Source organism: Spea bombifrons, chromosome 8, assembly GCF_027358695.1.
Source record: "Spea bombifrons isolate aSpeBom1 chromosome 8, aSpeBom1.2.pri, whole genome shotgun sequence".
Taxonomy (NCBI): Eukaryota; Metazoa; Chordata; class Amphibia; order Anura; family Pelobatidae; genus Spea; species Spea bombifrons.
The window spans coordinates 45,155,234-45,181,727 of NC_071094.1; the positions used below are offsets into that span (position 1 = coordinate 45,155,234).

Consider the following 26,494-nt stretch of genomic DNA (forward strand, 5'->3'; position numbering starts at 1 on the left):
GACGGACGGACGGAGCGGCAGGACGGCCGGGTTTACTTCTTCCTGCCGCCGGCGCTGGATCTGCGCTCGCTCTCCCGCTTGGCGGTCCCTTCGTCGGTGGACGAGGTGGTGAGGAGGCTCTGGCTCCAGCGGGCGATCTCGTTGTGTTCGGAGACCGCCGTGGTTATCGCCGCCATCCAGTTCTTCATCTCTTCCTGCAAACAGAGCCACAGAACCGTTACCCGAGACCCGGCGGCGTTCTTCCTCCCCGGCGTCCGCTTTACTCTACGGGGGCATGCGCAGACCTCTCGGGGGGCTTCCTACCTGCCCTGGGGTAGTGGGGTTGGGGGGACCTATCAGCTGCCCATTGATGGCGCTATATAAAACAATAAATAATAACTGCCCTCCACCAACTACGCCGGGGGTATTGGCAGGGGATTGTGGGAGTTGTAGTCCCAGCTCACTAGTTGCTCTTTAATAATATGTGCCCCCCCTGCGCCACAGGAGCCCCAAATATAACAAGGTAGAGCAGCTCCTGCGGGCTCCCGGGGGCCAGGCCTCACGAGACGCGCGTTCCGGCCGGCGCCGTGGCAACTGACGTTATGATGCAATCACGGAATTACCTCATCTTTGGCTTGGAAGAGAAATTCCCGTCCATCCGCCGACCTGAGAGAGGAAAGAGACGCTTGGTATCGATATCCGGCTTCCCTCGCCCCCCAATACCCTCCTGCCCCCCCACATCCTCTCACCCCCCAACTTTCTCTCACATCCTGCCCCCCGGGTCACCGGCCCCGAACCCCCCCCCCCGGGTCACCGGCCCCGACCTCTCCTCGCCCCGCGGGTCACTCACCTGAGCTTAAACACAAACTTCTTCTTCTTGTAGTCACTGGCCACCTCACAGGACGCCCCGTGCAGGTTTAGCAGGGGCTCCCCGCCGTGCGTGGCCCCCGAGCCCTGGCTCTTCGCGTCTTTGTAGACCCCCAGGTCCCCTTTATTCAGCACGCAGTACAGGTTCACCCAGGATCTGGCGGGGGGGGGAGAGATTGGTGAGCAGAGGGACAAACGAGGGGTTATTGTGCAATCACCCCCCCCCGTCTGCCCCGGAGGAAGGCCTGCTTCGGCCCCCGGGGGCCACACACCTGTTGGAGGCTTTCTTGCTGGGCCCGTCCAGTTCGTGTTTCCGGAAGAGATGCCCCTCCTGCTGAACCGAGTGGGTGGGGGGCGGCGGGGGAGGGGCGCTGCTCTGTGCCGGGGCAGATCGAGACCTCCGCGCCTCCCCCGGGGGCTGGTTGGGGTCCCGCGGACGAGGTCTCCTCCGGGGCTTCGGCCTGTCTCGGGCTCTGGGGCGGTCGGGCCGTGGAGTCCGTTCCGGAAGCTTCTCCAACCCGTTGGACAAACGCGCCACAGAATCCTTACCCTTCAAATACAAAAGAGACATAAACACCCTCCGCGCGCCAACATCGAAAAAGTCACATGATCTTTGAGCGCCTCGGAGGTCTCTTCTTCAGATGGAATCAGTAATAAGCTGAGTTCTAGCTGCCTGCTCACATTTACCTCCATCCCCGAGTCTCTCGCCGGTTACTCGGCGCGTCTCTTTAATAAAATATAATGAGTCTCAAAGCAGCCGATAATGTCACCCCGATTTAACCCCGCGTGAGCTGCGAGCCGGCGATGTGTTTATCACTCTGTGGGGTCTCTGCGGGGTCACCGTGTGAGCGGCGGGGGGCCGCACCGCGTCTGATACCCACCCTGGGGCTGTTCTGCGAGGCCTCCTTCTCCTGCAGCTGCTCCACGATGTCCGCCAGAGTCGTCTTCCTACAAACAGAGGAGCCAAACGTGACGCGATACAACCCCCTAATACACAACCCTCTCCCTCCTAATACACAACCTGCCCTCCTAATACACAACCCCCCCAATACACAACCCTCTCCCCCTAATACACAACCTGCCCTCCTAATACACAACCCTCTCCCCCCTAATACACAACCCGCCCTCCTAATACACAACCCTATCCCCCCTAATACACAACCTGCCCTCCTAATACACAACCCTCTCCCCCCTAATACACAACCTGCCCTCCTAATACACAACCCTCTCCCCCCTAATACACAACCCGCCCTCCTAATACACAACCCTCTTCCCCCCTAATACACAAAATGCCCTCCCATGCACCTCTCACCCCTCCTAATACACATACAACGGGACCCTCACCCCTCCTAATACACAGACACCGGGACCCTCACCCCTCCTAATACACAGACACCGGGACCCTCACCCCTCCTAATACACAGACACCGGACACGTGGCCCCTGTATACATGTGGCTGCCCTTCTTACCCTGTGTGTTTCTCGGGCTCAGTTCTCGGGGTCTCGTGGTCGCTGGATTCCTGTCTCTCCGTCCTCCTCTCCTGCCTTTCTCTCCTCCTCTCCTCCTGCTCGCTCGATCCCTGCCTGTCCAGCCTCCTTTCGTGGCGGTCTCGCCTGCGTTCCGGCTGCTCTTGTTTGGGGGTCTCCTGCTCGCTGGACTCCTGGCGCTCCAGCCGCCTCTCGTGCCGCTCCCTCCTCCTCTCGGGGTGCCGGCTGCCCCTGCCCTCCGCTCTCTCCACCGTCAGCGTGGCCATCCCCTGCGCGGCTTTGGCGTCTGACCGCTCCGTCCTGTGCCCCTCCTGAGCGGACGGCGGCCGCTCGGACATTTTGGGGTCTACGTGGTCTATCTTCGGCTGCAATCGCTCGGGTTTCGTCTCCTGCCGCACGTACCCCACCCTGGGCTCCCCGGCGCGGGTTCTGTGGCCCTCTGGCCGGGTCCCGTCGGGCACGGAGAGCGTCTCTTTTGGCTCCGGCTCGGGCCTCTCGTGGCCGGGGGGACGCGCGGACGCCGGCGGGCGGCTGGAGAAGTCGGCTGAGTCGGGGAAGACCTTTCGGCCGAGAAGCGGGGTCGGCGGCTGCTTGTTCTGCTCGGCTTTGAGCTTCTCCAGCTGGGAACGGAGAAGAGACGTGACGCTCGGCACGCGTGTGCGTTTGGGACACGTGAATCGGTACACGGACAGTTCTTACCGTGGTCAGGCGGCGCAGCGAGCTGAAGCGCTCCTCCCAGGCGGCGGCCGTTTTCCGGAAGGCCTCGTGGCGGCGGATGAGCTGCTCCACCTCGTCCACGCTGTTACCCAGCTCGGGGCTCTTCACGATGGGCTCCTGGGCCGTTAACCAGGCGTCTGCCACGCCGGCCTCCTGGGCAAACTGGTGAACCTCCAGCACTGCGCGGGCAGAGATGGCGTTAGTCATCGGGGGTCCCGAAGAGCAGAGACAAACGGCAGCCCCCCGAAGCCTCACCGCCTGTTAAACTCCCCCCTATTCCTCGTTTAAGGGGCTGGGGGTAATGGGAGTTGGGTCCGCAACACGCATAATACCAGCATTTTAATCCAATTGGGGTTCGTTGGGGGATTTGTGACGCCTGTAACGCCGGGATGCCCCCCTTTAACCTGTTAGAAGACCCTGGGCCGGTACCTGCTCTTGGCCAGGACGGGGTTAAAGAGCACTGCTGCGGTTCTGTTTTTGGTACAGATTTCTCCCCCGCGTTCATCAGGGGGGCGCCCGGCAGCAGTTTGTGTGGGCGCTATTTAGGTTTCCATGGCGACCCTAATTAGCCCCTAATTACATGTTGGGGGGCTGCCCACACCTCCTCTGCCTTTCTTTGGCTCTCTTGGGGTCTGCGCTCTCTTGTCCCCCCTCACTCACTCTGCTGCAGCCATTCCCAGCGCCGCTCCCACTTCTCCAACATTTCCTTCTTCTTGGCCGTCAGCCGCTCCAAACCCTGCTGAATCTGGGAAAAAATACAAATGAAACGCAGGGGTCAGGGCCGTGGGGTCGGGGCCGTGGGCTCGGGGCGGTGGGGTCAGGGCAGTGGGGTCGGGGCGGTGGGGTCGGGGCGGTGGGGTCGGGGCGGTGGGGTCGGGGCGGTGGGGTCGGGGCGGTGGGGTCGGGGCCGTGGGGTCGGGGCCGTGGGGTCGGGGCCGTGGGGTCGGGGCCGTGGGGTCGGGGCCGTGGGGTCAGGGCGGTGGGGTCCACTACCAGCTTAAAATATACAGGTCCCTCGTAGGAGAAGATGGACCTTCTGAGGTAATGTTAGCAGTAAGCGGCGGAGGAGAGACGGACGGACAGACAGACGGACAGACGGACGGACGGACAGACAGACGGACGGACGGACGGACGGACGGCGCGTCGCTGGATGGTCCTGCGGAATTACCTCCTCCGAAGCCGGCCGTTTGGAGAGGAGCAGAGACTTGCCCAGCTCCACGCAGTCCACAATCCTTTTATTCCGCGTCTCAATTTCGCTCTTTAACCCCTGATGGTAACTCATCAGACCTTCCACCGCAGACACGTCTCTGACGGAGAGACAGCAGATACCCCGTGAAACGAGAGACCCCCGGAAAGGGGACGAAACTACACATTTTTAAAACTCTTATTCTCATACCTTGGCTTCTCGTCGGTACTGATCTGGCAGATAATGCTCTCCATCCACGACACGAGGTCCCTCACCAGACCCAGGAACTTCATGCGGTCGGTGGTGGTGGTGATCTGCAGACGGCAGTCTTCACAGGAGGTGAGCAGCTCCTTCCACGAGCGCATCACTTCCTGCTCGCTCGTCACTATGGCGGCCGCGTTTTCGCCGGCGTAGACGGTGCGCAGCTGGGCGGCGTTCTCCTGGAGCTGGCGTACCTGTCCGACGGGGAAAACGGGTCAAAAACCACAACGGAATTTTCACTTAAATAAGGAAATTTATGAGAACACAAAAATCTAATCACTGACTTTTTTAAAAAATTTTATATTATATATATTTATTAATTTATTTATACACACATATATATATATATTACTAATTTAGCTATATATATTATTTATTAATTTATATATTATTTATTAATATATATATATATTATTTATTAATATTAATATATTATTTATTAATTTATATATATTTATTAATTTATCTATACATATATATATAATTAATTTAGCTATATATATTATTTATTAATTTATATATTATTTATTAATATATATTTATATATATATAGATATATTATTTATTAATATTAATATATTATTTATTAATTTATATATATTTATTAATTTATTTATACATATAATTAATTTAGCTATATATATTATTTATTAATTTATATATTATTTAATTATTTACAGCAGCTCACCTGAGTAACGAGGACCTGTATGTCGTGTTCAAAAGAGCTTAATATCCGTTGTAGGGATCCAGCCGACAGTTTGCCCTCTTGGGCCTTTAACTCGGGGAGCCTCTGCTTCTTCTCCTCCACCTGGGACAGGAGGTCTTTGCAGTCGTTGAAGAATTTGTGGAGCTCGTGGGAGGCGGAGAGCAGCTGCGATCGCGTCTCCATCAGCTCCAACAGGTCGGCCCAAGCCTCGTTGACCCCGTCCTTCCACTCTGCGATGGTGGCGGCGTCCGCGTGGCCGTAGTCGATGAGTTCGTCCACCATCTGGTTGACGGCGGAAATCCGTTCATGGCCGATGCTGCCCGTCTCGCTGGCGAACTCCGTGAACTTCTCCTGGAGAAGCTGCAAGAGGGGAGAAACCGATAAACGTCCTCGTCCTTCTCCGTAGACGCCGTTCCGCGTTCCTTCCAGGGTCCGGCAGTCGCCTACCGCCATAGCCCGCCACGACCCGTTGCCCGACTCACCGTGACGTGTTCATAGTCCTGGCCAAGCTCCGGAGATCCGGCCACCACCTCCTTCTCTGCGATCCACTGCTCCAGCTCATCTACCTCTCGGCTTAGCTGGAAGAGCCAATACTGCTGCTCCAGACGCGCCTTCCGCTCCTCCACCAGGTCCTTCAGAGACACGTAGAGCCGATCAATCTGAGACTGACGCCTACTTATCTGCTCGCTATGCAAGGACAGTAGTCAGTGCATTAGTCAGGCGCTCGGTGCATGGGAGACGCGCAAACAGCAACCTCGATGCAAGCTAGCAACGCCGCGCAACATTATTATCGGAGCCTCTGAAGGCCGTTATTCAGTTGGGTCGCCGCCCCCCCCCCCCCAGGACAGCTGGGAGTCCCCGGACACGCCGGGTTACGCTACCTACAGCTGCCGTGACCAGACGCATTTGAGTGCACGCTCGGCGGATATCACATCTGGCCCAAATGGCTGTTTAGGGAATATACGCCCCAGTGTTTTACCGTAACGGGGCCGTTCGGAATTAAATCGGGCAATAAAAAAAATATAACATAGATTAAAAAAAAAGGCGTGAAACGCGTCGGTCCGCGCAGGCGATGCAGGTTTAGCACCGATGTGGGATTTCTCCTTCTCACCTGTCTGGGTGGCCTAGGTCTAGTAGCGTGCGGCACTGCCTGGACAGCTGGCCGATGGTCTCCTCGTAGTTCTCGATGGTCTGTTCTAACATCAGGTGCTTCTTTAGGAGCTGGAGGGTGCTTTGCTCGTCCTGATATAACGGGGGACAAAAATTTGATGACAAACGAGCCGCTTGCCCGATCTCATCTAAACCCAACGTGGTCCTTGTAATAAATTTGGTGGTTGTCATGGGTGAAGCTCTCCTTAATTATTAAAGCAGTACAAGCTGGAGTTTCTCCCGTAATCCCACAGGTTTGAGGGGGAAGAAGGGCGAGCGGCTACTTAAAGGTGTAATCGAGGTGCCGCCGTCCGGATTTCGGCTTCTCACCTTTCCCTTTTCGTCGTTCATCATCAGAAGCTCCTGTTCGCTCAGCCACGTCTCCACCTCTCCTACGTCGAAGTAGTACTGATGGACCTGGTAGCTGATATCCAGCAGCTGCTGCCTCCGATCCGTCTCCTCGCGCAGCGCGTCCCAAACCTCCCGCAGGTTCTCGTGCCCCATCCGAACGCCCTCCGCCTCGGGACTCCTGATGCTGGCGATGGCCCCGGACCGTTCCAGAAGGTCGTCCACTCGAGGAGAATGAACCTGGATTTCCCGACGCAGGTTCTGATGGGAAAAAACCAATAAACAGAACGCTATGAACCTGGAGAAACCCCTCGCTGAGCCGTACCCAACCAGACAGCCGGCACAAACCACTTAACTCTTCATTACCCTCCTCTAAACAATATATATTAACCTAAAGTCACCCAAGATGACAGATTTCCAGCCCCGTCTAGATTTACATCTATGGCCAGCTGGCCGAGGGACTTCATGCCAGAGTCTTCACCTGGTTCTTCTTGATAAGCTGCTGAACCGTCTGCAAGTTGCTTCCGTGCTCCTTAGAGGTGGCGAGAGGGAGCCGCTCCTGGACCCAGGACTGCCACAAATCACAGAAAATCCGACCAATTAGACAGACCCTGAGCACCAATCACACGACAGCCGTCAAACGATCACAATGTAATCCAGCGGGTCCTCTCAATAATGGTTTAGCCTCCATGACATTGCTTTTGAGGCTTCTTTATAGTGAGTGGGGTCTCCTCTACAATAAATGCTTGGCCCTGTTGGGTTTGGAGGGGTCTCCTCTACAATAAATGCTTGGCCCTGTTGGGTTTGGAGGGGTCTCCTCTACAATAAAGGTTGGGTCTACCTGACGTTGGGTGGGACGCCATCTACACGAGATGTTTTTACTTCCACGACATTTGTTCCGTACTCACAATTTCGTCCTCTAGTTCCCGGCTCACTTGATGGACCTCCTTGGAAGCCAGGAGAATCCGTCTCCTCTCCTTCAGAGGCTCGATGAGCCGCACGATCCTGGTGCCGACCTCGTTCTGCTTCTCTTCCACGGCCTCCTTGCTGGCCGGGTCCAGGGGGAACGAGGCTATCTGGGCTTCTAGCATCCCCACCTCTCTGTACCATTCCTCCATCTGGGATTCCATCGTCTGCACCGAGGGGAACAAACCCAGACCTAAGCCATTAAGGTGTCAGGCCCTGGGCCGTTCCACGCCTAATATACTGAAGCTACAGGTCGGGACACCAAATATCCAAAGGGTAATGACCTAAAACCCGTAATCTCTCCCCAAATCACTCTCAGCCAGCGGCCTCTTGGTAAGGGTGGTGGGGTTTGTTTTTCTGGTGGGCACAATATGGAAGGACAAAAAAAAAACGACATTTTGAGGACTTTGTGGAAATATTAGATGCCCGGTTTGACGAGAACCAGTCCGTTTCTCTGACGACGGCAAGCTTTCCAAACATCGAGGAGTACGAGACGCGAAGAATTCATTTAAATTTGTTTACGTCTGTAACGGGGTACGTGGGGCCGGCGAGCGGCGCGAAGATGGCGCTCGCCAGTGACATGTTAAGGTGATCTTGCCCCAGTTATTTAAACCAGCTACGTCGGCAAAGACTCGTGGAAGTTTAGACCACTGGCGCCCCGTACGGTTCTGAAGAAGGACTGGACGGGGTAAACAGAGGGGCCACTCATCACCGAGGCTTCACTTACTTTTAAGAAGCCCCCCAAGTCATTATCGGCTTTAAATGCACTTCTACGGTTGGGGGGGGTGAAGCTTTAGGCCTCGAGCTCGTTAATGCAGGTAATGCCATAGATAATGACATCATAGAATTTTAAGACCAAGATAAGACCCCATCCTGCATACCGTGGCCAATAAAAGACCCCCCCACAAGCAAAAAGCTTCTTACATTCAATTTTTGTTTCCCCAAAATGACTTTAGTGGTGGGGGATAAGTAATTGGGTGAGATATATAATATATATTAACGTAAACAAGGTTTAAATACCCCCCCCGGAGAGACGGAACGAGACGCACAGCCGAGGAGACGAGCGACAGAACGGCGGGAAGGAGGAACGTGGAAATGAAAGACACACAGAGAGGAACTACTGTACCCGTGCGCAGGCAAGCAGTTTGGGCTGTGATACAAACTGCTGAGTGATGTTGGGATGGATGCTCGGGCGCGAGCGGCGTCATGCTGTTAAAAGGGGAGAACGGATCATTGTCGGGTGACGAAGCACAGAGGAGTCATACAGCTGTACCGAGTACCCCCTGCCCGCCCCCCCCTTTCCCCGGGTGAACGGGGTGCAGGTAATGTATGGAAAGGGAGCCCCCCCGAACGGGACGGGTGCCCGACCGTCGATATCTAACGTGGACCCCCGGGGCTGTCCCGAGTACCCTCAGCCAGCACCTGGACAGTGATTTTAACCAATGATAACAGGTAATGATGAACCCCACCGCTAACCACTGAAGATAAAGTTACCCCACGGGGGACGTCTACACGACAATGGCTGAACATGCGCACCATGACCACCAGATGTATCTAGGACCTGCCACCTAAGATACATCTCACCTAACTCTAATGGGGAGGAATAATCATGCAGACACCGAGAACAGGGAGTTAAGCTGGCTGCTCCCGTCGTATACATATCGGGTGGGTATATAACAGTATTGATTAGAGAGAGAACAGCATTGATTAACGGCATTTTTTCTCGAGAGAGGTCCACTTTACACATCGGCCGGTGGGAGACGCACCGAGACAGGAGAGATGTCACTTACAGAGACAGCTTCTGCGAAGTACATTGATACGAGAGCCCAATGGAGCAGGAGGGCAACAGCTTAACGATGACAAGACCCAACCGAGACAACGATAAGGGAAGCGAGGACCACCGCGACCCACCTCAAGCTTTTTCAGCTGCGTGTTGACGGTGGAGACGCTGGGGACCGGCTGTTCCACCGGCTGTAGCTGCTCCTCTAGTTTGAAGAGCCTCTTGCCCAGCTCGGAGTAGTTCTGAACCACCTGGTCCGCTTTGTTAGCCTGGAAGAGCTGCTGGGCCTTGGCTTGCGTGCTGGACTCCAGTTCCATCCACACGTGGCGGATCTCCTCCAGCTTCTTCGTCACCACTCCCGCCAGCTCGGGTTTCTCCTGGATCAGCTGGTGGCCTTCCTGGAAAAAAAGCAAACACCTAGAAGCTTGCCCCCGAGATCCGCGCGTCACTAGAACGCTGCCCACTGCTCGGCACAAGGAGACCCGTCCACTAATTACCCACAGAGTGGAATGGACATGACCCTGACGGTCCCAGAGAAGGTCTCTGATGACGTTTGTGATTCTTTCTAATGGCCGGTCTTCGTAGGAGAAGATGTAGAGGAACCAAAGCTTTTTTTGGACCTCGGAGGTTCCTAAATCTGAAGAGGGGACACCTGAGGTGGCGAGAGTGCAGGTCGCTCTACATCTTACTCTACGAACGTTTGCTGCTACAACGTATCAAGCCCTTCATTCCTCAAATATTACATCAGCGTAATAGTAGTGAAGGTGGACCGTTGGGAAGAGCGTGTTTAGTGTCCTCTCCTGTCCTCTGGAGTATTATTCCTCGGTGGGATGGTCACTGGGGGACCTCTGGCCATTGGGCAGACTCTTGGAAGTAATAAAGTATTTGGAGATCAAGATGGCCTCCAGGAACTCGTTGGGTTTTGCTGTAGAGTCCGTTCCTAACTCTGGGTCACTCGCTGGATACATTGTATCCAAGAGGGACATCTTCAAGATATCTTCTTTACCTTTTTATTATTCTTTTTTTGTGTTACAGGACCCCCCTCCATTATCTGGGTCCTCACTGACACCCCACGTCTCCCACTCAGTGATTCCCTGCACGACGTTCCCACCTAACACGGTTACTCGCCTCCAGCTCGATTTAAAAGAGAAAGAGCTCATTCTGGTGAGTCTCCCGCAGCCATCTTTGACCCTGTTATTTTTTCTGACGAGAAAATGGATGAATTAATAGGATTTCATGCAAATTACAGCGTTGGCCGCTGGAAGCTGAGATAAGCCGGTTCATGCTATGCCTGCGAGCCCAAACTACGGGTCGGAGCTAATATCTGAATTACTGATATATATACCAGTGACAGGAGGCTCCCAGTCTATACCAGTGACAGGGGGCTCCCAGTCTATGCCAGTGACAGGAGGCTCCCAGTCTATCCCAGTGACAGGAGGCTCCCAGTCTATCCCAGTGACAGGGGGCTCCCAGTCTATACCAGTGACAGGGGGCTCCCAGTCTATACCAGTGACAGGAGGCTCCCAGTCTACCCCAGTGACAGGAGGCTCCCAGTCTATCCCAGTGACAGGAGGCTCCCAGTCTATGCCAGTGACAGGAGGCTCCCAGTCTATGCCAGTGACAGGAGGCTCCCAGTCTATACCAGTGACAGGAGGCTCCCAGTCTATGCCAGTGACAGGAGGCTCCCAGTCTATACCAGTGACAGGAGGCTCCCAGTCTATGCCAGTGACAGGAGGCTCCCAGTCTATACCAGTGACAGGAGGCTCCCAGTCTATGCCAGTGACAGGAGGCTCCCAGTCTATACCAGTGACAGGAGGCTCCCAGTCTATGCCAGTGACAGGAGGCTCCCAGTCTATGCCAGTGACAGGAGGCTCCCAGTCTATACCAGTGACAGGAGGCTCCCAGTCTATCCCAGTGACAGGAGGCTCCCAGTCTCTACCAGTGACAGGAGGCTCCCAGTCTATGCCAGTGACAGGAGGCTCCCAGTCTATACCAGTGACAGGAGGCTCCCAGTTTGTCGCAGAGGCTCGCAGTCTAACATAGTAATGGGAGGCCTCCAATCAATAACGTGAGGATCTCAGACTACCCCAATGATGGGAGGCTCCAAAGTCTAACCCAGTGATAGAGGGCTCCCAGTTTATCCCAATGATGGAGACTCCCAGTGTACCCCGATAATGACAGGCTCCCATTCCTGCCCTGGAATGTAATCATCACTTGCCCCTGCCTTAATCCATTACTGGTTCCATTTTGTGCTCCTCTCCTCGTCTCCAGGAAATAATGACAAGGCTGTCTCACCGGCCAACACCGCGAGGGCACGGGGTCGCTTTCCCGTTTTATTAACCCTCCACCTCGCTGCACGCTAGAAGGGCACTCCAGCACTCACAGGGTTAACAGTGATTTTAAGTGGGACCCGGGGTAATCCCCAGCCACGTTTCCCAACGTAAATGTAAATGTTCTGACCCGGGGGGGGGGTCCCTTTTGCAGCAGCGACCGGTAACTCTCCTGAAAAGCTGACACTTCAATTTGCAATAACGAGCTCTGCGGCTCCTTCCGGCTGACGCTGCAAACCGAGAGCGGGGAGCGGGGATCGAAGCGCTGCGGGGAGCGGGGATCGAAGCGCTGCGGGGAGCGGGGATCGAAGCGCTGCGGGGAGCGGGGGTCGAAACGCTGCGGGGAGCGGGGATCGAAACGCTGCGGGGAGCGGGGGTCGAAACGCTGCGGCGAGCGGGGGTCGAAACGCTGCGGGGAGCGGGGATCGAAACGCTGCGGGGAGCGGGGGTCGAAACGCTGCAGGGACCGGGGATCGAAACGCTGCGGGGAGCGGGGATCGAAATGCTGCGGGGAGCGGTGATCTGCGGGGAGCGGGGATCGAAGCGCTGCGGGGAGCGGGGATCTCCCTAATGTCAGCCCCTGCAGAGCATCGAGGCTGCGCAACCTTCTCACTTCCATCTGTCCCCCCCCCCCTTTCTATCTAGAGTGCCAGCTTAGCGGGCGAGGCCCTGCCCCGTTGGTATATAATAACGTGACGCGTCTGTCTCACCTTCTCGATCTTCTCCAGCCAGCTCTTGTTCTGGGAAAGTTCAGCCATAAACTCCTGATGCTTCAGCCATTTTTTGTGCGGTCGCTGGGCCAGGTCCCGGGAGTTCTCCCGCGCCATCAGCGTCTTCTCGTGGATCCAAACATCCAGCTGCGGGGGGCACAGACCAAAGTGAGACACGGGATGCCCATCGTTAGGGGGACCGAGGGGGCCGGGGCAACTTGGGCTGAGTCCGCGGTGGGAGGGGGGGTACGAGGTGGAGAGGCGTCCTTAATTCACCTGATGTCAGAGAGGCCTCACGGAAGCAAACTATACCCGGGGACGGAGAGTGACAGACGGACAGACATGGAGAGAGGGACGGACAGACGGAGCGTGGCTCGGGACGGTGAATCTAAAGAGAGATGTACAGAGATGGGGAGAGAGAAGGAGAGGAGAAGAGGAGACAGAGATGGGGAGAGAGAGAAGGAATAAGAGAGAAGGAGAGGAGGAGAGAGAGATGGAAGGATGAGGGGTGCAGGAGAGGAGCGTGAGGCTGGGGAGTGGGGAAGGACGGATGCAGCAGGGAGGGCAGCGCGGTGCAGGCGGATGGCGCGTGGCTGCCTCTCCTCCCCGTCACTGCTGCATGTTTGGTGCAGTGAGATAGCGAATCCCCTCGGGAGAGAAGGGCTGCCTGATCCTTCCACGCGGACCCCTCAGCCGGCCCGGGTAACGAGGCCGGGGGGCCGGCAACGCTGACTGTCTGCAGGCACTTTCCCCACCGCTGCACACCGAGGAGGAATTATCCCACTGCAGTGAATGGCGAGAGGGGGGAGTGGAGCTCTGCGTCACCTCCCCTCCCTCCCTCCCTCCCTTCTCCTCTCTCATTATTTCTCTGTATCCTCCCTCTCATTATAGCGCTCCATCCCCTCTCTCACCATATCTCTCCATCCCCTCTCTCACCATATCTCTCCATCCCCTCTCTCACCATATCTCTCCATCCCCTCTCTCACCATCTCTCCATCCCCTCTCTGAACACATCTCTCCATCCCTCTCTCACCATCTCTCCATCCCCTCTCTCACCATATCTCTCCATCCCCTCTCTCACCATATCTCTCCATCCCCTCTCTCACCATATCTCTCCATCCCTCTCTGAACACATCTCTCCATCCCTCTCTCACCATATCTCTCCATCCCCTCTCTCACCACATCTCTCCATCCCTCTCTCACCATATCTCTCCATCCCCTCTCTCACCATCTCTCCATCCCCTCTCTCACCATATCTCTCCATCTCCTCTCTCACCATATCTCTCCATCCCCTTTCTCACCATATCTCTCCATCCCTCTCTCACCATATCTCTCCATCCCCTCTCTCACCATATCTCTCCATCCCTCTCTCACCATATCTCCCCATCCCCTCTCTCACCATATCTCTCCATCCCCTCTCTCACCATATCTCTCCATCCCTCTCTCACCATATCTCTCCATCCCCTCTCTCACCATATCTCTCCATCCCTCTCTCACCATATCTCTCCATCCCCTTTCTCACCATATCTCTCCATCCCTCTCTCACCACATCTCTCCATCCCCTTTCTCACCATATCTCTCCATCCCTCTCTCACCATATCTCTCCATCCCTCTCTCACCACATCTCTCCATCCCCTCTCTCACCATATCTCTCCATCCCCTCTCTCACCATATCTCTCCATCCCTCTCTCACCACATCTCTCCATCCCCTTTCTCACCATATCTCTCCATCCCTCTCTCACCATATCTCTCCATCCCTCTCTCACCATATCTCTCCATCCCTCTCTCACCACATCTCTCCATCCCCTCTCTCACCATATCTCTCCATCCCCTCTCTCACCATATCTCTCCATCCCCTCTCTCACCATATCTCTCCATCCCCTCTCTCACCATATCTCTCCATCCCCTCTCTCACCATATCTCTCCATCCCCTCTCTCACCATATCTCTCCATCCCCTCTCTCTCCATCCCTCTCTCTCCATCCCCTCTCTCACCATATCTCTCCATCCCCTCTCTCACCATATCTCTCCATCCCTCTCTCACCATATCTCTCCATCCCCTCTCTCACCATATCTCTCCATCCCCTCTCTCACCATATCTCTCCATCCCCTCTCTCACCATATCTCTCCATCCCCTCTCTCACCATCTCTCCATCCCTCTCTCACCACATCTCTCCATCCCCTCTCTCACCACATCTCTCCATCCCTCTCTCACCATATCTCTCCATCCCCTCTCTCACCATATCTCTCCATCCCCTCTCTCACCATATCTCTCCATCCCCTCTCTCACCATATCTCTCCATCCCCTCTCTCTCCATCCCTCTCTCTCCATCCCCTCTCTCACCATATCTCTCCATCCCCTCTCTCACCATATCTCTCCATCCCTCTCTCACCATATCTCTCCATCCCCTCTCTCACCATATCTCTCCATCCCTAGCCCACTCTTGTTATATTTCTCTTCCCCCCGCTCATTACGTCTTCCCTCTCACAGTATCTCTACTCCTCCCTCTCCATCTTGTAAACCCCCGGGTAACATGTATATCCTAAAGAACCAAGTAGCCACACGAGGCTCCCCATGGTCCAGCCTACAGCATTCAAACATTGCATCAGAATCACTGGTAAATTCATTTAGCACGATATACTCTACACGTGCATCGACGCGGACAGATTGTGACGAGGGGGGAGTCAGGGAGCCCTTATGGTCGCACGGGAGCCCCCCCACACCGTATCCGGCCCGGGGAGGGAAGGAAGGAGCCGCATATCCCCTCGGGGAGCGTGGGCGCCCCTGATGAAAAGACGACGGGGATCTGGTTGCACCGGGGCCCTTAATGGACCCATCTGACACTTTTTCGCCCCCAGAAGTCGTTAAAACCGTTACAAAAAAACCACAAAAAATACAAAAAAACTATTAAAATGTAAAAAAAACCTGACAAAGTAACAATCGGCGGAGGATCGGCGTTTATAGACGGAGGCGCGGATCGGGCCCCCGCAGCGCTAATCCGGTATTTATACTCCCACGGCATGCTTTCCATTCATACGCAGCAGTAACCCTTTCCATGCTGCATCTCTTAACAGAGCCACTGCCAAGAACAAGCATTCGAGCCTAAACTGGATCCTTGGTGGGGTCCACTCAATAGCATCCTTCCATCTGCCAATGGGTGAAGAGAGGGGTAGATGTGACCTGCCGGGGTACTCATGACACCCACCTCCCCAACCGGCAGGGGGATCTTGATTTGTGTCGAGGACTCCTTTTTTTTCCTATCCAAGCATGGGGTTTCCCTATTGCCAGGTCAGGGGCAGCGCATATTTGCAGAGATATGGGGATTGGCCTCCCAGCCGAGGCGGAACGTGTATGAATAATGGGGACTGAAGCATTCCCGGTGACGTGGGAAGGGGCTGAGCGGCGGATCGGTGGGGTTCTGTGGTTTATTAGCCCCTTCTGTCTCCTTGTCACGAAGCGTACATCAGACCGACGCGGAGACGGCGAACAGATTGCGTTCTCAGCTGTTACAGGGAGCGGAACCCGCAGCCTCCCAAACCTCAGCGACATCCAAAATCTGCTCGCGGGGGAGGAAAAAAACCCCAAACCCGCAGCCGCCGTCCCTCCAAGATCCGGCGTTAACGGGGAGCCCCGGAGCCCCCCTGAGAGATTCTGATTGGCGGCAGGGAAACGCGTGCCGGGGGGGGGGCTGGTGGTCTCACCTCGTTGCAGTCCTGCAGTAGGTGTTGCAGCTGCAGATGATCTCTCAGGCGCTGCTGCCACTTCTGTGCCAACGCCGCGTTCCGCTGGCTCCTGGCAGGACGGACAACAGAGGGACTTATTCCCCGTCTAACCTACAAGCATGCGATAAACTCCCCCCCCGCCGGGTCACTTTACCCTTCGTATGCGATAATAAGACATCTATATCATCATTACATTATATTAATTACCCCTATAGGCCAAACTACAGACCCGCCTGTTACAGAAGATTTTGGGGGGTCTTTACTGGGGGTAGTAGATAAATGGAACAGCTTCCCAGCAGAGGTGGTAGAGGGTAATAAACATGCATGGGATAGACGGGGGCCGGATTTTCCTAAAACCTGCCTGAAGGGGGAGTGTGGAGTCATGGGGGTGAGAACAGTGACAGGGGGTGGTTGGGATGCCGGGGCAGATAGATTATCTCCCCGTCACTCTCACCTCTTCTGTATGGAGCCGATCCGTTCCTGGACGCGGTCGGCAAACACGTTCCCGAGTCGTATTAAGCTTTCTCCGGCTTCTACGGCCGTCACGATCTTCTGAGACGTCAGCTCCATGGTGGTGAGGAAATCCCGGTGTTTCTTTATGGCCAGCTCCACGCCTTCCACGGTGTTGGGCAACTCGACGTGGGCCAACGTGGACTCCTACGGATGGGACACGGACAATATCGTTATCTCCGGGGCAAATCCCTCGGGGTTATAAAAGCCACGCGGACGCCAAAACGTACCCCCCGCCTTTCACAAGCCAAGAAGAAGGTTGGACTCACCTGGTTGTTCAGACAGGCCTCGGCTTGCTTGACGTCCCTCAGAAACAGGTGGAAAATATGGGACTGCACGAGGACCTCTCTGCGACTCTCCCACATCTGCAGAAGTTTGTTCCACCCCACCTCCAGCTTCTGCAACCACTGCTGGAGCGACAGGTAGGGGAGGTCGGCTTCCTCCAGGCTCAGGAGGTCGCTGACGGCCTGAATCTTGTTGTAGTCCTCTTCGTAGCGGCTGATCTCTTCTTTGAGGGCCGCGTGGACGCCCAGCAGTCTCTCGGCCTCGGCCAGGTTGGACGGCAGCTCTTCCACGGCCACCGCCGTCTGCGCCTTGACCAACCAGGTGAGAAAATTGTCCAGGTCTTGGATAAACTGCTGCAGCTTGCTGGCGACGGTCAGGGAATCCTCGCAGCCCTGAAGAGTCCTCTTCAGAGCTTCCCACTCTCCGCTGATCTCCTCGAAGTGCACCAGCACCTCCATGGCCTGGGTCGGGTGGCACATGGCCAGAGTCTCGGCGTCTTGCTGAAGCTGGACCAGCTTGGGTTCGAGGGCCAGCAGAGCGGCCTCCATGCTGGAGAGCTTTCTCTGTAGGGCCAACACGCCGCCCAGCTCCCCCGTCCCCGACTGGGTGCTCTCCATGGATTTCCTCTTCTCCCGGATCTGGGATTTCACCTCGTTGCACTCGAGGAAGTAGTTCTGCAGGCGGAGGATGGCGCTCAGCTGCTCCTTTCTCTGCTCCACCAGTTCCACGATCCGGTTCCACCTGAAGATCACATCTTTTTAATACAACAATGCGCCCAATGCCAGTCAGCAGCCGCAAAGGCCAATAAGATATCGTCCTCTATAAAGAGGGGTATTAATTCCCGGGGGGGGGGTCATCTGCCTCGTTACAAATTAATGGTGAGACCTCCCCTTGAATATATATTCTGGGCACCGGTCCGTAAACAGTATATTATGGAACAAGAAAAGGGGCAAAGGAGGGCAAGAAAATGGATAAAGGGATTGGAAGTTGCATCTAAAAACGTCATGTTAGTGGGGGTATTATAACGAATAAATATGTGCGGGGCCGATATAAATAGCTCTCCGATGACCCGTTCATTAACAGAAATGTGCAAAGAACGAGAGGTCGCCCTCTGAGACGGGAAGAGCAGAGATTTCATCCACGACACAGGAAGAGATTCTTTACAGCGAGGGCAGTAAAGGAACGGAATCCACCGCCGAGAGAGGGGTCTATCAGATACACCGGATGCCTCCAGAGGGGGTAAAAGCAGAACATGCAGGGGTATAAACGACGGAATAAACAGTCCGAGGAGGAATCCGATCGCCTTTTAGAGTCTAGAAGGAATTATTTTAACCCAAAGTGTCAAAATCCAATAATAGCTTAATTGGGTTTTTTTGCCTTCTTTTGGATCAAAAGCAGGAAAGATCGGCACAAGGGGGGGGGATTTGAGGGTCTTTATTTTAAGCTAAATGACTGTGTTAAGGAAGGGTTAATACTATTGGAAGAGACAGCTTTTTGGCCAAGGGCACCATAAATGTATTATTATTATTATTATTATTATCCTTTAAATAATTGAATAATCAGAAGTCGGACCCTCTAACCGGCTCTTCCTCTCCATTAATAACCATCGGCCCACCGAAACGCACCACGACTCCCCCCAGATTCCCCCAAGGGTATCGCTTGATGCCCAACAGACAGAATCAGTGCAGGCTCCGGAATTCTTCGACACGTCTACTAAACCCGCCGGCCCCTCTGCGCGCACGTACCGGCTGTTCAGGTGATCCTGGCAGGCTTGAACCTCGGACGAGCTGGGGTGTCCGCTTTCCAAAAGCTGCTGCACCATTTGGTTGACGTCGAGAACGCGGCCCATCAGGCTGTTCATTTCCTGGTCTAAGCTCTCGAACCTACAAAAATACCCCAAAAAAGTTATTATTCATATTTACTAAGAATTAATGCCACTCATATTCAGAACGTCTACTATTTTCCGGGGTGACAAGCTGGCACGAGGTAAGGGTCTCATAAAATATATATATATATATAGGGGCCGGGTCACAGAGCTTACACTCTAAAAGGGAATGAGACAAGTGAGGGAAAACTGTGAGCCTCTCCATAAGCCTGGACCTTGATAAAAAATAATTCATTTTATATTAATAACTGTAATAAGAAGGGATTTTTCATATTTTCTGTAATTAAGCGATGTGTATTTTGTGGTTTCCGTGGTAATTGGAATTTCTGCTATTTATTTATTATTTATTTTGCCGTTACTTGATTTTTACATTCTGCTAAATAAAGCAGGCAAGACTTTTTCTTGCTGCACTGGTTGGTATAACGCTAGGGCCACTCTACAAAGGGGACCCTGGGTCCTCCTCACCTGTGCTGGACCACCTCCACGTCTTCGAGTCTCTGCGGGATCTCCATCTTCACCAACCACTGCTCCTTCTCGTCGATCCACACCTCGCAGGAGTTAACCTCCCCAAACATCTTGTAGACGTCCAAGGCGTCCTGAAGCCACTGGCTCCGTAGGGAAGCCACCTCCGCCACCTCCCCGTAGAGCTGCTCCACCTCCACGATGCTGATCTGCGCATCCACCTGGTCCCGGTAGTCGGCGCCCAGCTCCGACAGCTGCTTCCTCAGGCCCTGCACGGCCGGCCGGTGTTTCTCTATCTCCTCCGTGGCTTCCCGGTGTTTTTTGACCAGGGTTTGCGTGGAGTACTCGTCGTGGCCGAAGTCGTCGCTGGAGACCAGGCGGTAGGTGTCCTGCAGCCAGCCTGCGAGCTCGGCCGTGTCGGCGTTGAACTGGTGGAAGTTGGAGGCCTCCAGGAGCTTCTGCTGGTGAGCAACCGAGGCCTTCTCCAGGCTTTCCCACTTGCGTTTCACGTCTTCCATTCTTTGGCGAAGCCCCGACGTCCCTTTACGTCTCTTTTTTAGAACCTTGGATGAAAGACATATTGGTCTGTCAATACCTAGGGCCACCGGGTACTAATGACAGCGACATGTTTAAGGGCCGGCTCCTCCTAGGGCCACTGGGTACTAATGACAGGGACATGTTTAAGGGCCGGTCCCTCCTAGGGCCACTGGGTACTAATGACAGGCACATGTTTAAGGGCCGGTCCCTCCTAGGGCCACTGGGTACTAATGACAGGCACATGTTTGAGGGCCGGTCCCTCCTAAGACCCCCTTTCCATCGCGCTGAACGTGGCGGGTCTCACCTGCTCCCCCTGCTGGAGGGTCTGCTGAAGCATGGCGCGTCTGCCTTTCAGCTCCCCTGCCAGGATCTTGTGTTTGCTGAGGAGTCTCAGGACGCCGCTGAGGTCCTTCCCGTAGCTCTGCGGGGCGGACAGGATCTGCTCCTTGTCCCGGATCCAGCCCTCGGCCTCCTCCACCTCCTGCAGGAAGCACCACAGACGGCGGGACTCCTCCAGCTCTCCCCGACGCGTCTCGGCCAGCTGGCGCAGAGCCTCCAGGCAGCTCTTCACGTGGTTCACGCGGTTGCAAATGACCTGGGGGTCGCAGGGCTGGTAATCTGAGGGGCAGAAGGGATCGGATTGTGAGACCTGGGCCACAAGGTTTCCTCTATTACAGGAACAGCAAATAAAATAGAACACCGGCGGATTCATTGTAGCAGCGAAGCATGTCTGTGACAATTCCGTGTACCCTCACCTGCAAAAGGAACTCGCTCTGCAGCCTGCACTCACCCCAGGAGAGCTTATTTACTCAGAAAGAGCCCCCCCCCCGGATACACCGTGTCCACTCGCACTCACGTACCGCCGATGTTGGTGAACCTGAGCGCAGCCTGGTTCAGGGAATGGACTCTCTCTGTCTGGGCCGCAATGTCGGCTTCCAGGAGGCTGTGCTTCTGCAGCAGGTCCTCCACCTCGAGCAGGTGCTTTCCAAAGTCTTTGGAAGTCAGCGGAACCTGTAGAGACAGGGCCCCCCAATTACACTACCGACAGAATAGGGACCCCCACGCAGCAGCCTGGGTCGTGGCTAAACCTGGGAGGTCGCCAAAAACACCATCAAGGAGGTCAAGCCCAACAAAGAATAACGTGGAGCCCCAACCCCCCGAAGAAACAAAACACCCACTGGTCACGTTTAGTTAAGTCGGTTCCTGGCCCATGTTTGGCCCCTGCCCTGTATCACTGACCCCCCCGGGTTACCTGCATCTCATCCATCCAGTTGATCATGTAGACCATCTCTTGAAATATTCTCTGCAGAGCCAGGTTCTGCTCCAGCCTCCCTCGCCGGCCCCGGAGCAGGTCTTTCAGCAGCTCCCACTGCCGTAGGATGTTGTCCTTCTGGGCTGAAATCCGGCAGACATCGTAGTAGCCCTCGGACTCCATCTCCTGGGCCAGGTCGGCGACCACCTGGATCCGCTCTTCATAGGAGGATATGTCGGCCTCGATGGCTTCGTGCTTCTTCATGGCGGCCTCTACGGCTGGCAGGTCGTAGCCGAAATTGTCCTTTAGGGAGAAGGTCAGCCATTAGTGATTGGACAGCATCGCTGGGTCTGGTGGAACCAGCTCTGGAAGTGATACAATCCACAGTACGGCGCTGTAACTGTATTTAGTAAATAAGGCACTACCTGGGAAACCAGCCGCTGGTTCTCGCTAAGCCACGCTTCCCTCATGGCAGCCTTCTGGTCAAAGCGTTGGGACAGGAGCTCCAGCTTCTCCTGGCGGATGAGCTCATTGCGCAGCGCCACCTCGCGCTCGTGTTCTGCCTTCTCCAGCCGGGTCCAGGCCTGAAACACATGTACCTGGGCACTGAGCTCGCTGACCTCCCCGCCTCGCTCTCCCCGGCTCCCAGCCTCACTCTCCCCGGCTCTCACCCTCCGAGCCCCCCCCCCCGGCTCTCACCCTCCCAGCCTCGCTCTCCCCCTCCCCGCCTCGCTCTCCCCGGCTCTCACCCTCCCAGCCTCTCCTTGTACTTTCACCTCTCCTAGCCTCTCATCCTTATCCTCCGCGGCTCTCCCTCTCCCAACCCCTCACCCTAACATCCTTTCACTCTTCTTCTCCTAAACTCTCCCCCCACGACTCCCCCTCTCTCGCCCTCCCCAGGTCTCTCATTCAGCCTCCCAATCCTACCTTGTTGATATCAGATATGGTTTTGCCATCGCTTGGCACGTAGAGTTTGTATTTTTCTTCTCTCATTTTGCTTTGAATGGTAAAGAGCAGGACCTCTAAATTCCCTTTCTCCTGGAATCTACCGCAAAAAAAAGAAACAAAAACTCAGCAGCAGACGGAGGTTGCCAATGGCTGACGAGCCTCCCTCTGGCCATAACCACCGCCATAGCTCTCCATTGCCCTTTGGGCTCATCTGCCCCCATTGCTTGGTCAATCTGTCTCCCACCCATCAAGATCCCACCGCTGATCCTACCCCAAAGCCCGGCTGTGGCACCCTACCACCAGGGGGCGGTTGCCATGAACAATAAGGCTAGTCCAATGCTAGATGCCCCCGTTACGACGAGGCTGACTCACTTGCAGGGCTTCTCGGTGGTGCAGTAGGTGGTGAAAGCCTGGAGCTGCTGCTGGACGCCAAGCAGGGAGTTGGCAAACTTCTGGTTGGTGATGACCTCTATGGTCTTCTCGATCCAGCCGAGGAGGTCGGACGCCAGAGCCTCGTAGCGCTTAATGTCTCGCTCTATCTCGATGGCCTTGTCCAGCACCTGGATGGATTAATAATTAGAGGCATCTCACCAAATACGCCAGGGGACCGCAGGGATCGCCAGATTTAATTTAATGGGGGAAAAAAAAAACTGATCCTGAAAGGGGGCGGGGAAGAAATTCCCCACCAATCAGCTGGGAGTATGAGTGAAACAGTTTGTGTGAATGAGCTTCACAATCCCGCGTTAAAGGTTAAAGGACACACCGGGGTCCCGTGCAGCCCCCCCCATTTATTGTACTTTACAATAAATCACTTACCTTCAATGGAAGCTGCAGCTCCAGAGCTGTAGCGCCCCACCCCCTGCAAGTCGCTGTTTTACACATCACCGTTGGCTGCTTGAAGCAGCCAATAAGCAGGAGGGAAGCGCTCCCATTTCAATCAACGCGTGTCGGGGGGTCTCATTAAACCCCCTGGAACTTTCGTGCTGGGGCTGGCATGTACCAAGTCCCACCAGCGGCGCGTCTCTGTCCCGCGCATGCACGACTGCGCTCAAAATCACCTTTCCGATGCGCTTGCCCTCCACGGCCAAGGCTTTCATCTTTGAGAAGTAGTGGTAGAAAGACACCACATACGTGATGATGGATTTTTCGTCCGGGTTGTCCATGTTGACATCTGTGAACGGACAAGAAGGGCCTGTCACCGCGGGGTAAACGAGAGAGAAGCGTGTAACGCAACGGGTAAACATGCGTGTATACATCCGACTTCACAGAATACATGCGATACTCCGCAGTCATCTCTCGCTCCTGATTGGCTGCTCAGTTTTGTATCTCTCTGTTATCTGCTGTGTAACTGGCGCAGGACTCGGCAGAGGAGAGGTATCACGATTGCTTCCATGACAGGTAGGGGGACATCAGTGACAGATCCACGTTAACCCCCGCTTTGCTGCCAGTGGCTTCTGGGGTAATGAGTTTCTGTGTGGTTTCCATAGATACTGGACACTAATCATTACTCCCAATTGCCCCTGAATATTAAAGTTGGGGGCAGGGCTGTAGAATTCCTCATATACAGTATATATATATATGTGTGTGATCGTCTCCACCAGCGACAGAGAGAGACAGCCACGCGGCTGCTCCACGGGTGTGTGACGGCGTCTGTCCGCGGGGGCCGGGCTCACCTTCCGGATCCAGCAGTTTGATGAGGCCGAGCTGCTGCTCCGCCGTGTTGAACGCGTGCTGGAGGTTGTACGCCGCGTTAGATTTGGTCAGTTTGGTGAAATCGATGATATCCGGTCTGCAGACATAAAGAACGCAAAGAAATAAAGAAGAAATCTTTGATTTACCAACTTGATCCCTAAAACAATGGAACGGCAACCCCCCCCCCAGAGATCACTCCGGAGATCTCCCCTAGATCACACACACACATACAGTTAATATATACCCCTAAGGGGAATCACCGGGGCAAACAATAAGTGCGATTTCAGAGTTCTGAACCCTTCAGCATTTCAGGCTGCCGGGGGGTTAGGCTGTCGGGGGGGTCAGGCTGTCGGGGGGGGGTTCAGGCTGTCGGGGGGGGTCGGTCAGGCTGTCGGGGGGTCGGTCAGGCTGTCGGTCAGGCTGTGCCCAGTCTTGCGTCCCCACGGGGGCCGCTCGGTACCTGTGTCTGTGAATGAGAGCGCTGAACGCCAGTCCATCCCTCCAGCTGGTGGTAAAGTTCTGGATGTTCACCGCGGGGTACCTGGAGAGATGTAATGAACAGCAGTCCAGCTTGTTGCCCCCGGTGACACCCCCCGTTAGATGGAATTACCCCCGAAGCCTGGACACTCACCCCGCAGTTTTCATCTGGCACCACAGGAGGAGGGCATCCTTGGCGGACCGCGTCTCGTGATTGTCTTCGGTTTCTATCTTTATCACCTGGATCTGGAGAGGTGAGAGTTACTGGCACCCGAGGGCCACGAGAGCTCTGAGCTGTCTCAGCTGAGTCAAACTGTGCTAAGTGCATTCACTCTCGCACTCTCATTCACTCTCTCGCACTCTCATTCACTCTCTGAATGTCTCCCTACATTCCCACCCAACCAATCAGGGGAGAGGGTGTGCACAGAGGCTCCGCCCTTTTGCAGAAGTGCTCCAGGAGTCCTGGTTAACGGAGCGGATGGCGGGGAGGAACGGACGATGAAAAAAGACAGAAGAAAAATGGACGAGAAGAGGCAAAGGAAGAAGCGGAGCTGCAGAAAAGGACACTGAGACATGGAAGTGGAGACAATGAGAGTGAGTGTGAGAGTGAGAGTGAGAGAGCACGGGGGGGGGAGCCCAGGGAGGGACTGACCTGGAAGCGCAGAATGATGGTCCAGATGAGGCCGAGCGTCAGGCGGTGATTCCCGTCGACGATATCGTGGGAGCCGACGTTCTCCAGATGGACTCTCTGCTCCTTCAGGAACTGCAGCGCTTTATCCACGTTCTCCAGAGAGTGAATCCGCATCCGGCCGCGCGTCGGCTTGGGCTGGAGGGAGAGAGCGGCGTCACCCCAAAACACGCTGTGCACCGCAAACACCACTACACCGTGACACACGCGCAGCTACACCGCGGCACCCACCCGGCTACACCGCGACACCACGACACACGCACAGCTACACACGCTACTACTCCGCGGCACACGTACACTCATACACAGTGGCACATGCATACACTACTACTCCGCGGCACACGCAGACGCATACACGGCGGCACACGCAGCACACTCTGCACACACACACTGATACACGGCGGCACACGCAGCACACGCACACTGATACACGGCGGCACACGCAGCACACTCTGTACACGCACAGTGATACACAGCGGCACACGCAGCACACTCTGCACACGCACACTGATACGCGGCGGCAGTTTGGTGTTAAAGGGAAATCCAGCGTGTGCCGGAGACTCTGTCCAAGGTGCTAAACGTAGTAAAAAAAACTACTGGTAACATATCGCCACCTAGTGGGTGAGAGCAGCACAGCAGCCACTAACCTGGGCATCAGACACACTGTATATCCCGGCCCCATCCGGCCCCCAGTCTCAAACCTTAATCAGTCGTTGGTCTCGTCTTAGATTCAGGAGCCGTATGTCTATCCCATGCATGTTTAATCCCCTCATTGTATTACCCTCTACCACCTCTGCTGGGAAGCTGTTCAACTCATCAACCATCCTCTCAGTAAAGTAAAACTCCATTCCGTTCCATCTCAGTCTCTGACCCTCTAGTGTTGGATTCCAGTCTCTTGTTGTAACTTTTCGTCTCCCGGCCCCCGCGGCCCCCGCACTCACCAGCTGCTCCCCAGACAGCGCTTCCAGCAGCTTGGTGATGATGTAGCCGTCGCGGAGGTCGGTGTAAAGGTCGTTCACGCGGCACGGCACTTTGGACAGGTGAGAATTCATCCATTTGGTGAACGTCTTTTTCTGGACGGCGTCGCGTTCGTCTGCGGGGGGGGACACGGAGCGGGGGGTATTTTGTTTTCAATCGCCCTGGGGTGGGGGGACGGTCGCCCTGGGGTGGGGGGGACGGTCGCCCTGGGGTGGGGGGGACGGGCGCCCTCTAGTGGGGGGATGGTCGCCCTGGGGTGGGGGGTCCGGAAACCCTCTAGTGGGGGGATGGTCGCCTTGGGGTGGGGGGGACGGTCGCCCTCGGGTGGAGGGGGGGCGGTCACTCCTGGGGGGGGGCGGTCGCAGTTGCGACATCTGCGTCCATGATTGTTACGCCGTGGTTTGGGGGTCTGTGACCCCTTCGGGAATATTTACCAGCCAGAGCCTTAATCCGCGAACATTCGAACAGCTTCCCCGCGGCCACCGGCTCATCCCAGGGGTGCTCTCCGGGACCCCACCGGCTGTTGTTATTGGGGGGCGTCTGCACCTCCATGACGTCCAATTCAATCAACT

General features: G+C 55.3%; 1 protein-coding gene across 1 annotated transcript; it reads right to left on the minus strand.

Annotated features, from left to right (window-relative positions):
- On the minus strand, window positions 1-26,494 carry SPTBN4 (spectrin beta, non-erythrocytic 4). Its single transcript, XM_053473427.1, has 36 exons — window positions 26,357-26,494; window positions 25,886-26,037; window positions 24,909-25,082; window positions 24,411-24,502; window positions 24,240-24,320; window positions 23,761-23,876; window positions 23,146-23,258; window positions 22,460-22,647; window positions 22,067-22,184; window positions 21,565-21,723; window positions 21,140-21,442; window positions 20,748-20,898; window positions 20,192-20,505; window positions 19,354-19,913; window positions 18,749-18,886; window positions 16,988-17,744; window positions 16,663-16,865; window positions 16,188-16,278; window positions 12,487-12,633; window positions 9,578-9,844; window positions 7,609-7,833; window positions 7,182-7,271; window positions 6,683-6,961; window positions 6,315-6,445; window positions 5,686-5,890; window positions 5,186-5,563; window positions 4,447-4,691; window positions 4,219-4,357; window positions 3,711-3,795; window positions 3,033-3,229; window positions 2,316-2,953; window positions 1,728-1,794; window positions 1,119-1,396; window positions 830-1,003; window positions 603-645; window positions 1-194 (listed from the first exon to the last, which is right to left on the minus strand). Exons 1-36 carry the CDS (start codon window positions 26,472-26,474, stop codon window positions 33-35), a joined length of 7,578 nt encoding a protein of 2,525 aa, XP_053329402.1. The 5' UTR covers window positions 26,475-26,494; the 3' UTR covers window positions 1-32.

What these genes read in the sequence shown, in the direction of transcription:
- SPTBN4 (XM_053473427.1), bottom strand. Translation starts at nt 26,474, where the DNA reads ATGGAGGTGCAGACGCCCCCCAATAACAACAGCCGGTGGGGTCCCGGA. An exon ending in CTGGGAATGGCTGCAGCAGA is followed by an intron (nt 3,230 to 3,710) that starts GTGAGTGAGGGG and finishes CTGCCCGCGCAG; the next exon opens with TGCTGGAGGTTCACCAGTTT. An exon ending in GAGCCCGAGAAACACACAGG is followed by an intron (nt 1,795 to 2,315) that starts GTAAGAAGGGCA and finishes CTCTGTTTGTAG; the next exon opens with GAAGACGACTCTGGCGGACA.